General features: G+C 37.1%; 1 protein-coding gene across 1 annotated transcript in view; it reads right to left on the bottom strand.

The window, feature by feature from the left end:
- Window positions 1-12,921, bottom strand: part of RTKN2 (rhotekin 2) — a 201,605-nt gene that overhangs the window by 18,040 nt on the left and 170,644 nt on the right. The window contains 6 exon segments of the mRNA XM_080402759.1: window positions 1,598-1,798; window positions 3,355-3,472; window positions 4,384-4,429; window positions 4,433-4,437; window positions 8,365-8,423; window positions 10,506-10,699. Coding sequence (XP_080258885.1) covers window positions 1,598-1,798; window positions 3,355-3,472; window positions 4,384-4,429; window positions 4,433-4,437; window positions 8,365-8,423; window positions 10,506-10,699 — 623 coding nt within the window.

Below are 12,921 nucleotides of genomic sequence, written 5' to 3' on the forward strand. Positions count from 1 at the left end.
AAGGTCTTATTTTCTGCCCATAACAACTCATTCCTTTCCAAAAATCTTTCTTAAGCACCTGGCACAACCATCATTAAACATGTTATTGTTCATTTAACTCTGTTAAGAAAGTAACATTCACTGTGAGATGATTATTTACAGCAGAAACAACAAACTTCAAGATGGAGGAAAGCAAAATACAATTACAACTGAAAAAACAAAAGCAAAGCCCAAGGGAGGAAGCAGCTGTTTAGATTGTCTACTGATGCTTTTTCCTTAAAAGACAGGCAATCTGTATTCAAGGGAGTATGGCCAGCAAATAAGCCAGTGGTTATATCTGAAGGAAACTATCTAATGACAGCGTGTCATCGCCCAACTGGAGTTGATGGAAAGCACAGCCACCTAAGATGATGCAGATTGAAAGATACATTGTCATTAGGTGAAACACACTGGAAAGTTAGTGGTAAAATTTGCTTTGCTCTGTGGATAAGATATTTCAGATGTGTATTTCTGATTGAAACAGTAATATCAGTATACAGTAATATCAGTCTGACAAAGATAGAATATGCTCAAATGTTTCCATTTAAAATCCAGGCAAATAGATATATGAAGCTATGAAGCTAGACTAAGACCACACTCAACACCTGGCAAGAATTAGGCATTGATTCTTTACTGTTCAGCTGCCAAAAAAAAAAAAAAAAAGTAATTCCTTGAAAAAATTGCTATCTTAGAAAAAAAAAAAAATCAATATTATTAGTATTTACAGTTTAGGTACTTGGCCTGCTTAAATCCCAGTGAAATTAAAAGTAGCTGAGAAATATTAGTAAGCAGTTAACTTCATTTAAAAATGAATGAAATAGTTCAGATCATTTTTAAAAGGAAACAGGTAAATTACTGGGAACAGCACTTATTTCTATGAACACTGAAAACCAGTAAGTAATTTTAAAACATTCCCTGCTAAAGTCAATTAAGAATACTCCTATTAAGCAGCTTGTAATTGTAAAGCACCTTTGACAGCCCAGAGTTTTATACTGAAAAGCCAACAAGCCCCCATGTGCACAGCTTGCACCCCAGATACCACAAACAGCTCAGGCAGCTTCATTAGGCGAGAGGTTTCTCCTGCCTACATACCACACTTTTTTTATCTCACACAACTTTTAACTTTTGGACATGTCTACCTGTCTGCCAAGCATGAGCAAAACTGGCTAGGCACAAAAATAATATGGGGGAGGGAGCAAACAGGAAAGGGAGAAGGAGAGGTAGATGGGCAGAGGGACACAGACAGAGCGATCGTACAAGCTTGATTTCCTCCAGAGATCAAACTAAAAACATTATACAGTTGGCAAATCACAGAGAATTTACCAGCTAACTAGCTGTATAACAGAAAGATAAAGCCTGCTCGTGTGTTTCAAAATCAGAACCAGGCCCCAAGGCTGAGCGACATGGTTGGAATTCACACCTACTTTCTCATTTCCTATTTTAAATGGTAATTTTTTTTTTTCACTCTGGTAGTACAGAAATAATCACTTTCTTGGCAATTTTCCAAAAAAATTACAATATACTTGGCTTATTTGTATTTAAAAAATATAAAACCAGAGTATCAATATATATAGCTTACTAGATGACCGGGTCAGCGGGCAAAAGGGATTCAATGCTGTCTTCTTCCAGCGCAGCTTTGAGTTTCTTCCCTGTAGCTTTGCTGAGGGACGTTTTAAGCTTCTTTGCTAGTTTCTTAGGTGTGTTTGTTACATATAAAGACTCCTCTGTACAGCAACTGTACACTTCAACCTTCACCTGGAAATCTGGTCTTGCTTCATCACTGAAGGGGGATGGGGGGGAGGAAAATTTCAGAGCATTTGTTAATAAACTGACTACGCAGCCCAGGAATGCTGCTGCTACTGTATATATTAAATAACATATATTTCTAATCAAGGGAAGGAATGCCATAAGATTCAGGCGAGGACATACATTAATATGGAATTAAAGGCTAGAGTACACAGCGGTAACTTAGTGTTGAAGACATAAGATGGATGTTTTAATTAAACCATAAACAACTGCAAACAGGAAATTCAACTTGTAGGTTAAAAACTAAAAAAAACCCCAAGTTATGGAAACACACAGGCAAGACATTCAAAACCACTTAAATCTGCCCTCTACTGTTACACAAAAATCACATGATTGAAAACCTATCCATCTAAACCCAGTGTGGTCTTAAATCAGATTGAATTGTTTTAAAGATATCTTAGTTGCACCCTATCCCCTTCACACTAATGAAAAAATCCTATCACACAACCTACAAAATCTGTCACTCATCACTTAACTACCTACTGCAGCATTCTTCTGTCCACAGCCTATGCTCTCTCTGTTTTCAGTTCTACCAGTTCTCTTGTTCTCAGGCTTAGTCATCAAACCAGAAGCCTAACCTATTCTTTCAGGTACAAATCATGTCATTACACACATGCCCATAACCAAATCATCCCAAAGGCTTTTATAAAAACTTTATCTTGGGGGATACAAGGCAAATTAGAGTGCCTTTTCTGGTTTATTTGCAGTCTTCCACAGAAAGTTATAATGGTCAAGTCTCATATCTTTGAACAAGCAGATTTAAACCTTTGCCCCCACTCTTAACTTGAACAGGTCTTTAAGAGAGTTTAAAATTCGACTTAAAGATCCACTCTTGCTCAACCACTGAGTTTTCGGGATCTTGATTTAAAGCTTTCAGTCTTCCTTAGGAGACCAAATCTAAAAATTGCTAACATAAAAAAAAAATGGGGGGGGTTCAGTGCCTTTCAGGACTCTCTTAAAAATTATAAAGCAACAAAAAATTACATAAGAAAATCTTTCTACTCTTTTCCAGGTTGCTTTTAAAGATCAGTGAGTTTTTTCCTGTCTAGTGTTCTTCAACTATAAGGACTGTGGCTTAGCACATGCTCATATAGGTGTAACAGAACAGGATGTGCGGGAAGAGACTGTAGCCTGCTGAACAGAATAATAAATATTTAAAAAACACCAGGTGCAATGTCCATGCCTATACTTTCATAATGCTTTCAGGTTTTAGTATTAATTTAATTCTGTCCTTGAGGTACAAGTCTGTTTGTCTCTTTATATAAAGAAAAATGCTTCCACAGAGCAAAAATGAAAAGTAGTACAGTTCAAGTGGCACATCCACACCCAGCATCATTAGTACGTAAAAGCCAACCTTCCAGAGACGGAGATCCACCATTCACTGAAATTAACAGCACCTCTACTGATTCCTTTGCCCACAGAAAAAGAAAACTTAGTGGACTTCAGCCGATCTTATTCATAATCACATCCACTTTCAAAAAAACCCAGCAATATTTGTACTTCATTCAACAGAAGTAAAATTATACTCACAATATGGTTACATTTTCAAAACAGATATCTGTTATTGCTTTATCCACAATAGCCACCTCTGTATCAAAAATCTCAGCTCCCATTCTGAACAAACAAAAAACTGCATAGCGCTGTGACTCTGGAGAGAATCAAAGAAATGTTTTATTAGCCATATTGCACATCACAATACTAAATGCTTACAGTAAACAAAAGTAGAAGAAATGGTAATTCAGACTGTTAAGGAATTGCCCTCAAATTCTTCCCACCATAAATTTTCATCACAGGATTTTATGATAATTGAACAATCAAAGCTGCTGGGTGGTAGAACAACATTCACAGAGGGGAAAAACGCTCAACTTTTTTTTTTCCTCCTGATAATCAGGTGTAGTTTGTGCTAGTATCTTCAGAAATGTTAGTACGAATGTAATTTTATTTAATAAAAGTGGTCTTAAGAAAAAAAACCAACAACATCTGATCCAAAGACTGTATCATTTTATGAATGTACTATATAGGATTAGACTATTTTGCCATGTTTCGCCCCTTTGACCCTATTGAAAATCAAAGTGAAATCAATGCCACGTGACAGCTGGAACAGATTTAGGGTTAATCTCCATGATACAGCAAAATGCATGTACTTGAAGACTATCCAATAATACACTCAACACCAACAGACAACTTTCATTTAAATTTCTCACTGGAAACAGCCTCCAAAATACTCTCTCAAGTGTAGACAAGACATAGAACAACATGTATAATCAGAGAAGTTTCTCAGCTATCCGTTTAATAACAATGCTCTTCTCTTGCTTCCTCTGGAATTTCTCCTCAGGAGGACTTTCTAGAGACTAGGATTTAAGCATATAGACCCACAGGACTTTGAACTAACTCAGCTTGCTACAACCAACAACTTAAAGAGCAACTATGCAACAGAGTAAAATATGGACCTACTGAAAGGTCAAAGAAGTGGCTGAAATGAGTATGGACTTCCCCATCCCATTTAATTTACAGGCAAAAGCAATTGCTTATCAGAGTAGTTCCTTACATCTTACATACTTTCTTTATTGCTGAAGTGATCCGAGCCTTTCCACATTAATGGTATTCAAATATCTAAAGGGAAAAAAAGGTAGGTAAACTAAGTTGTAGCCAATACTGCAGAACTATGATCAAAACAATAAAAAGTTTTTTTATTTCTTTTCCCAGTGTTCTGGAAGTAACAGGACCATCTACCCAAAGAACAGCATAACTATTTCAATCTTATTATCCCTGTCAAAAGAAAATTAATCAATTAGTTCACCTTGAAGTGTCATTTTCTTTTAGAAATTATGCTAAGATAAAGAGTATTTTAAATCTCATTTGGAAGTACCTGAAATAACATTTCAGAGTGGCTGTGTAACGCAGTTCTGAGAGGTTCTGAGCCCATTACTATGCTCAGATGTAAACTGAAACTCTGCTTGCCTTGTGCTGGAAACCACTCATCCAACTGCAAGAAAAAACCTTCCTGTTTTAATAGAAAGACTGGGATACTTCTACTGCAAACACTTAAGCTGTTTTACAAGCCACAGAGAACGTATCACTTGTGATCACTCTCAGTCAGAATTGTCTTAGTTGGCATAAAAAGTTTAGAAATCTTTTTTTTTTAAACTCAGCAATACCCTTCTACCTCAGAACCATAGTAGAGAGGCAATTACAGAACCATTATTTTAAGTCATGCCTGTCATTTTAATAGGAGGAAAGTAGTTTCCAATTTATCTACTCAATCCACCACAGTACTGAGTGACATTGCCTCCAGTTTCAAGGACTCTGGTTTAGACATAACATTTCTTATTAGTCCCTGTTAAAAGACAAATGTAGTGGAGGCTTTATAAATCCAAAGTTTGTTTCTTAAGTGCAACAGTGTTTAAGAGTATATGCAATATATTAAGTGACACATGATGGCAGCAGTGAACAGCACTAGCTCAAGTCTCTTTTGATAAAAATCTTCAGTATTGTTATAAAAGATTATCACTGACTCCAGTGTTGATCTTTATATGAGGCAGATGGGAAAATCCACATATAGTATGCTAAGACGCAAAAGAGTAGTGGTATTTTGGTAACAGATTGTCACGTGCAGCTAAAGGGTTTTACCCACAAAACTTGTTGACTCAAGTGAAACTGCACATAGTCACTCTGTCTCTGAAGTTGTATTAAATGAAAAATCTAAATTTAAGTTAATTTTCATTATATTATGGGACATCTTATTTCACATGCTATTTCAATTTTAAAACTTGCAAATTCATCTATTTTTAAGTATTTGTGACAACTAATGGATTTTCATCAGTGAACTGCCAGTATACAACTTCAGACTGCCACAACTTCCTGAAACTCAATACTTCACCATGTTCTGAAACTGACTTTCACTTCTAAAGATGCTTTTGCATAGTAAGCATTTCAAAAAATAGTTACTTTTTTAAAATAAGGGAACAGAAACAGTTTCTTTAAAACAGTTACAGAAACCTCTCTCAAACTTTAAACATACATATTTGTCAAGAGACAATGCACAGAATATTTCTTTCCTAAAAGACAAAGGCCTTAAATTTACATAAATATGTGAAAATAGAGTTACAATAATAGCCTTTTTTCATCTTTAATCACACAGCAAACTCTGAATGACAACTTTAATGCACTCAATAGGTCTTGTTAACAATTAGAGTACTAGATTAAAGATTACTTCTGCACGTCAGTTTCAATATCATGCTAGCTGAAAAATTTACACCTTAGTCAGAAAAATCATCAGGATATAGTTAATCACTGGAACAAGTTGAACATGATCCTTGTAAATCAGTTTTCAATTCATTCTTGGATTGAAAGAGCTGCCATTTATCAAGAACAAAGATCAATTTTCATACACCTTAATTTCAGCTATCATTAACTGTAAATCCATCTGGATTCAAATTGGATACATTCAAGCACTACAATTAATCAGATTTAAAGCCAATGATTCCTTTACCAAATTACTTTAAATTATGATTATGCTTTTGATCAACATTTAATGTATTGTCTTTTGACAAAATAATTGATTGGTAAGATAACATAAATTACATAATTTGTTCACACACATGGGGGATAAATAAGTAAAAATAATAGAAGTGTGAAAATCTGTGGATTAAGGAATGCACTCCCCACACAGTATCTGACACAGCTGCTTTCTGTAGGAGTACATTCCTCAGTACTCCTGCATAGCTGTTCCTGAACTTTTGGTGTTGGCCACATGATCACACTTTTTTGTGGTAATAGTCTAAGTTTCTGGCGTGTACTAACCATATGATACACTAATATATTTATAAGTGGATGGATTACTTTCCCCTAAAAAAAAATTCTGTATCTTCAATTCTGAAATCACACGCCCTGTCATATTGCATAGACTACCACTCACTCCTCATTTCCAACCTCTCCCAGACAATTCAGTCACGACGTCTCCTGATTCACACTGCTTGTATTTGCAACTGCCTTCTCCGCAAGGCAGGCACATGCACATGCATGCCTTCCAACCGTGCAGGGCAACTCCAGTTGCAAATCCACTGAAGGTCGGCATACAAGAAGAGAAACGCAGCATGCCCAATGTAGTACACAAGGATTGTGCAAGACAGGGAAATAATGGGACATTACAGATGTGAACATACTGGAGCTGTGGAAGCAGACAGGGCCTGATTTGGCAAGCTAAATAGACACAGGGTAATGGGTCAGAGGACAACACAAGGAGGAAGCAGGAGGCATGTATTAATGTCATCTCAGGATCTCCCAATCACGTGCCTTGCCCAGAGGCTCCTGCCCTTGCCAAGCATGAACAAGCCTGTCCTGACAGCTACTTCTCATGTACCCCAGTTCTCTGCTTCTCAGGCACACATAGTGGAAAATAAGGAGTTTATAACAAGCGAACTATAGAAAGCATAAATCTCCCAGCAGAGACCAAGAAGAAGGTTTAGGCTTTCTTGCTGGAAACTGGACCTGGCTAGGCTTCCTGACATAAGTATCTGAAGAGGGGCAAGGCATGGAAGCATCCCAGCACTCACAGATTTGAGTTCACAATGAGGGAGTCGATGCCTCTTTCTCTTCTTTGCCTTGATCCTTGCCATGCTTTTGAGGATCATAACCTCATTTGAGAACCACTAGGTTAGTAACAGGACAGAATATTCTCTTGTCCCATCAAAAGAAACTAGCTAAATGTTTCGTATCCTAAAGAATTTTTTCATACTAGAAACAGAGTTCTTACACAATTCTGATTTTCTAAAAACAACAGAAGTCTATTATAAGATCATAAAGTCTTCACTGCAGACAACTCTATAAATTCAAAGAAAGGTGCAACCACAGCACAGACAGGCAAACAGATGCTTTCATCCAACTACCATAAGGAGGAAAGACAGATACACATTCTGCAAACAGCTGTGTTGGCAGAAAACATGATTGAACCTTGTGCTCATCACTCTTCTCCTACTAGAAGTTACCTTGCTTAAAGATATGTCAAAATATGCAGAATTAACTTACACAGTTTAGGTAGTGAGCCCTTATACACTTTTTTCAATGAAGCAAGTCAGGGAGCATAAACAGATCTGTTAGCAAAGCTAGCTGAACAGCCACAATGAACAACTACAGGAATGCTGCATGTAGTAACACCCACTATTGGCATAGGCAAAACCATAATAAATTCATAGTGCTGAAGTTTGAGAACAGGCTGGGAAACAGTGCATCAGCCTACTGGAAATCACTGTTAAATATTCTTGCTACTAGTTTGCATTGAAGCCATACCACTATACCTTTGCTGTAGTAATGTAATCTGCATTAACTAACATTTGAACACTAGTTATAATGGAAATACCAGGTAGAATCTTCAAAAGCATGTGTGACTTAAAAACACAGGTGCCTTTGAAGCATAAGAGAATTTATGCCCCTGAACCACGTACACACTTTAAAAATACCATCTGGTTTGTATAGTTTGTATTACAAGTTACTGTCCAGCCACTTTGCTCCTGTAATTACAGTGACTACCTAGTCGCTTACCTGATATAGCAACTTTTGCTTTGCATGCCACCCGGTCTTTTGTCCCATTTTCTGAAGACCTGCCAAAGAGAAGAAAAGAAAAATGAGGTTTGAGATCTGTGCATTTAGACTTCTAAAACTCAACCCTTTAAACATTAAAGTGTCAGGGTGTTCACATTACAGCTCATTTCAAATGCTTTTCTTTAAAGTTAAATTTGGTATCTCAGGTTTAAGATATGAGTCATTAGATTCTTGAGAATAATCTGGAAGGAAGGTACACCATCAATTTTCTTAATTCCCTAGAATATTCTACTCCAAAGCTTATTTAACCTGGGTATTAAAAAGACAAGTAGATTCATCTTCCTTGTCTTTTACAGCTCCGACAGAATCAAATACGTTATCAACTTTTCCCCTTTTGCACACATCAATAAATAAACAACTTGATTTATCAGTTCTATTACTGGTTAGAGAATTGCCACCTCCTCTATTAACAGAGACCAATTACAAAATGCTGCATTGTTAATATCATGATTTTACATGCAGGCAGGCAGTCTGCTAAGTAGCCAGGGTGTAGATCTCAAGGTCAACCTCAAATTGAATGAAAAAAATCTGGTGATAATGAGTAACAATAGAGTGCTCTCCTTATATCTGCCACTGTTCCTAACTCTAAGCAAATAAGGTGAAATGAAAATTTCTATCTGCTATCAGTATCTTGACTTCCAGAAGCAGTTATAATATCTTCGCAGCTCACAGATTACAGACCAACGTAACAAGAAACAGGGATAAAATTAATCTGAAAACCCTAGAATTTTCTTTCTCAGCCATCATCATCTTATCTGATAAAGCTTTAACCGAACTCCAGTCTTGAGCAAATACTGGAAAAAGAACTGCAAACGCACTACCAGCTACCAAAGTTATGATCTAAATGGCAGAGAAATAACTTCACAGCACACATCCCTTCTAATGACCTCCACTGACAATTCAAAGGACCCCTTAAGACAGAATTCTAAGCAATGCATGACAGACACAAACCCAGTAAACAATACAGCTGACTGACTGTAAGAAAACAATCTAGCTGTTCAGATAGATCTCCAAGTATCTCTGTCCTGTTCTGGACATGTGCCATCATCATTCTGTGGTCACTGACATCAAAGACCAGGTTGAGGAAACCAGCATATATACATGCTTGAAATTATTCCATCTTTAAAAACATAAATAAAAGATGAATCACTATAAAGTCTTCATCTTAGTAGGAAAAAGCAATACAACTGCAATAATTACAGAATACCACACGCTATAAGTGCTAGTTTTCCAGATCAGTTTTCATGGTAATAGTTGATATAATCAGAAAATGCAGTTCTTTCCTTCAATAAATTTCTCCTGTAACACCACATTACTGAAAGAAAAAAGCAGCAGGACTGTTCCTATAGTTTAATTAAATGGAGCTAAGCATAAACTTGAAGAGTTTCTATGCTAGATTGCAATATAATATTTCATTAAAGTAATAACCTGAGAGCAACAGTGTCTCTGCACCATGATTCTCAACATTACACACAAAATATATTCCATTAGGCAAAAAATTATAACATTATTCAAATAAACCACGTATACTTTAGCTCATTCAGGAGTTATAATGTGAGAATATTTTCAACTAAACTGATTTTTCTTCATATTTATTGTCGTATTACTTTGCTGTAGTTAACAGAACTGGCCAGTAGAGGGTACCAATTAACCATAATGATTCCATCATTAAAGAAACCTTAAGAACAATGGAAAGAATGAAAAGTAGAAATAGCTGTATTCTGACTTGGATAGTTTTGTTTATTTCCTTCAGATTTGGTTAGGTATATTTTTGTATGCTAAAGGTAATCAAGACAATATGACTATTATGTTACCTGATACTCTGATGCTGAATAATAGTTTAATGTCAATAATAGAATCTACCCAGAAAAATATGACTTGATTTTCTAAAGTAAAAAAAAAAAAAAAAAGATACTGGAATGGTCTTATAAAGCAATGTTTTAAGGCAGCAGTAACACATGCTTGTACAGGGGAAGACAGAAGAAAGGGTTTAAATCCACTTTCCTAGACAGGCTGCTAAGAATTCACGTAAGCAAAAGACTGCTTCATAATGCTCCACTTGAATTTGAGCTGTTACTCACCACTCAGTTCTGCAGAAGACTGGCTCTTCTTGGTGCTGCAGCTCTGTCCTGTATGCACGTATACGGGCATTGCAAACCATCAGGTTTTTAACTGCTTGCAAGAGCTGGTCTTTTTGTGTGCTCACTTGAAGTAGCTTACAGATGCCTTCTCGCATGCGGATTTCAAAGTCAATCTTCTCTTGGATGTTGCGTTCCTAGATATGAAAAACAAACAAAGGACTAAACAAAACTCCACATAAAAATATCCTGAATTTTTGACAAGCTCTACTTATTCCCCAAATAAAAAATTCAGGATATTGTTACAAGCTCGACTTATTTCACAGTTGGGATAGATAATTCCAGGTTTTAATTCCATGGAGACATTATAATGATTACTAAACATAAAATTATGGTTCTCTTTTCAGGAACCAAAGGGTTAAAACACAGGATGTAACAGATTCACTATATCCATTATACATGCAAATTACAAACCAGGTAATAACATTAACTCACCATAGCATCCGAAAGTTCCTAAAAATTACGCGCCTCGATGTGTTATTCACAGGATAACATCTGGTCCCCTCATATGGTCATTAAGAGGCCTAACCGAACAAAGCTTGTAGATTAACACCCCTCTTTTTACTTTGATCCCTACTAAAGTAAACTCTAAATTGAGGAAAATGTCCGAAATATTTTACATCAGAAATTCGACCTCATTACTTCTTTGGCCATCTTAAAGAGGGTTTTAAAAAGCAGTTTTTACACTTCTGGTTGATATAAAATTCAAGTAACACGTGAAGTAAAACAAAGAGAATACCCCAATACCTGACTATTTCAGGCCATGAACTGAAAGTCAGACTGCTGTGGTAGCTTCAACACTACACAAGGATCACACCCTGCCTGACATCACAGCCATGCACACTTCTCATTCAAAAGCATGCCGTAAGACAGACTTGCCTGTCAAGTCATTAGATTCTGCATCACTGTTTTTTTGAAGGAGTTGAGTTTTTTAAGGCATAAAAACTTCAGGGAAGTCAACTTTTTCCTACCAACTTTCAGAGAAAACAAACATTTATAAATGTGCATTATTCTTCACTTGCAACTTCAAAGAAGTCAATCCACACCAAGCCAGAAGGTAATTAACGTGAAGGATCACAGTTTGCTGTCTTCTAAAGGTGTGCTAGATGCCATGGATGACTGATACACATTTCCTTGTTATGTGGCAATCCCTGGCCAAACCAAACAGTTCCGACACAAAAACCAGAGCATTGTCACTGTACTGAAGGGTTCCATTGCAAGTACATTGCAAGTTGGTGATGGGTGATGCTTTTTCACCACTGAGCAAGAGTGTCCCAGCTACCTTTGGAATTAAAAGCATTGTGCCCATTTTTCAGTATTACAGTACATCTGAACTCAAAACAAGTGCTTTGGGGATGGATCTGTAAGTTGACTGAAACTCATGGTACAGTAATTTGCATTCACAAGTTCAGTATTTCAGCTGCTAGAAAAGTGCTGGCAAGTGCTCTCCCTCAAGTGCCTAAACAGGACAGAAACAACAGGGAGCTAATTCCCCCCCAACTCAAGTACCTGAGAAATCCAGAACCCATGAAAGGGGTAACATGGACAATTTTCTGCTTTACCATTAGCTGCCTTTGACATGAGAAAGTGACCCTTCATAGCAGTCACAATAGGCAGGTGAAAGATCGCTACATAGTCACCACCCATTCCCTTCCAACTTTGCAGGAGTAGGTTTTATTGTTTTTCAAGGCCTTATGCCATAATGTAAAGATATATAAAGTTTCAGCTGCTGTTCCATCTGTTCACAAAGCACTTCTCCTTCCAAACCACCCTCCCTTGTTACCCTAAAGGAAAAGTAGCTCTGGTCCATAACCCACACTCAGCACCAGCACAGCAACATGTTCAAGTTGTAATACTCTACTAGACAGCATCTGAAACAAAGCTGATTCCCAGCCACCTCAGAACTCCATTATAAAAACCCAAAGGCTATGAGATCCCTTCAGTGGTATAAGCCTCTCATTCTATCTCCCACCTCTTCTGCTACAGACAGCAAGTTCCTTCTTGCTAAAACAGGACCTAGAGCAGTACAGAAGGTTCTTCCACCCCACATCAAGAGCCAGCAAGTTGCTAAGCCCCCATACACAAACATAGTTTCTCATTTTCCTCAGGTAATAAAGGAGGTAGGTTCCATTCCCCTCCAAGATAATAAAGATCCCCGGATTGTGTAATCAGGCAAAGTAGGACAAATATGTTCTACTGAATTTGCCAGCATTTAAGACAATCTAGTCACACGGTGAGAACACCAATGATGACTAGACACCACCATGAAGGAAGGCACTAATAAAAGCACAGAAGACTCTCCAGAAACCAAGAATTCTCACGAGAGTTCAAGATCCCATGAGAAATGTCTGGAACATGC

Source organism: Falco punctatus, assembly GCF_963210335.1.
Source record: "Falco punctatus genome assembly, chromosome: 9".
Classification (NCBI taxonomy): Eukaryota; Metazoa; Chordata; class Aves; order Falconiformes; family Falconidae; genus Falco; species Falco punctatus.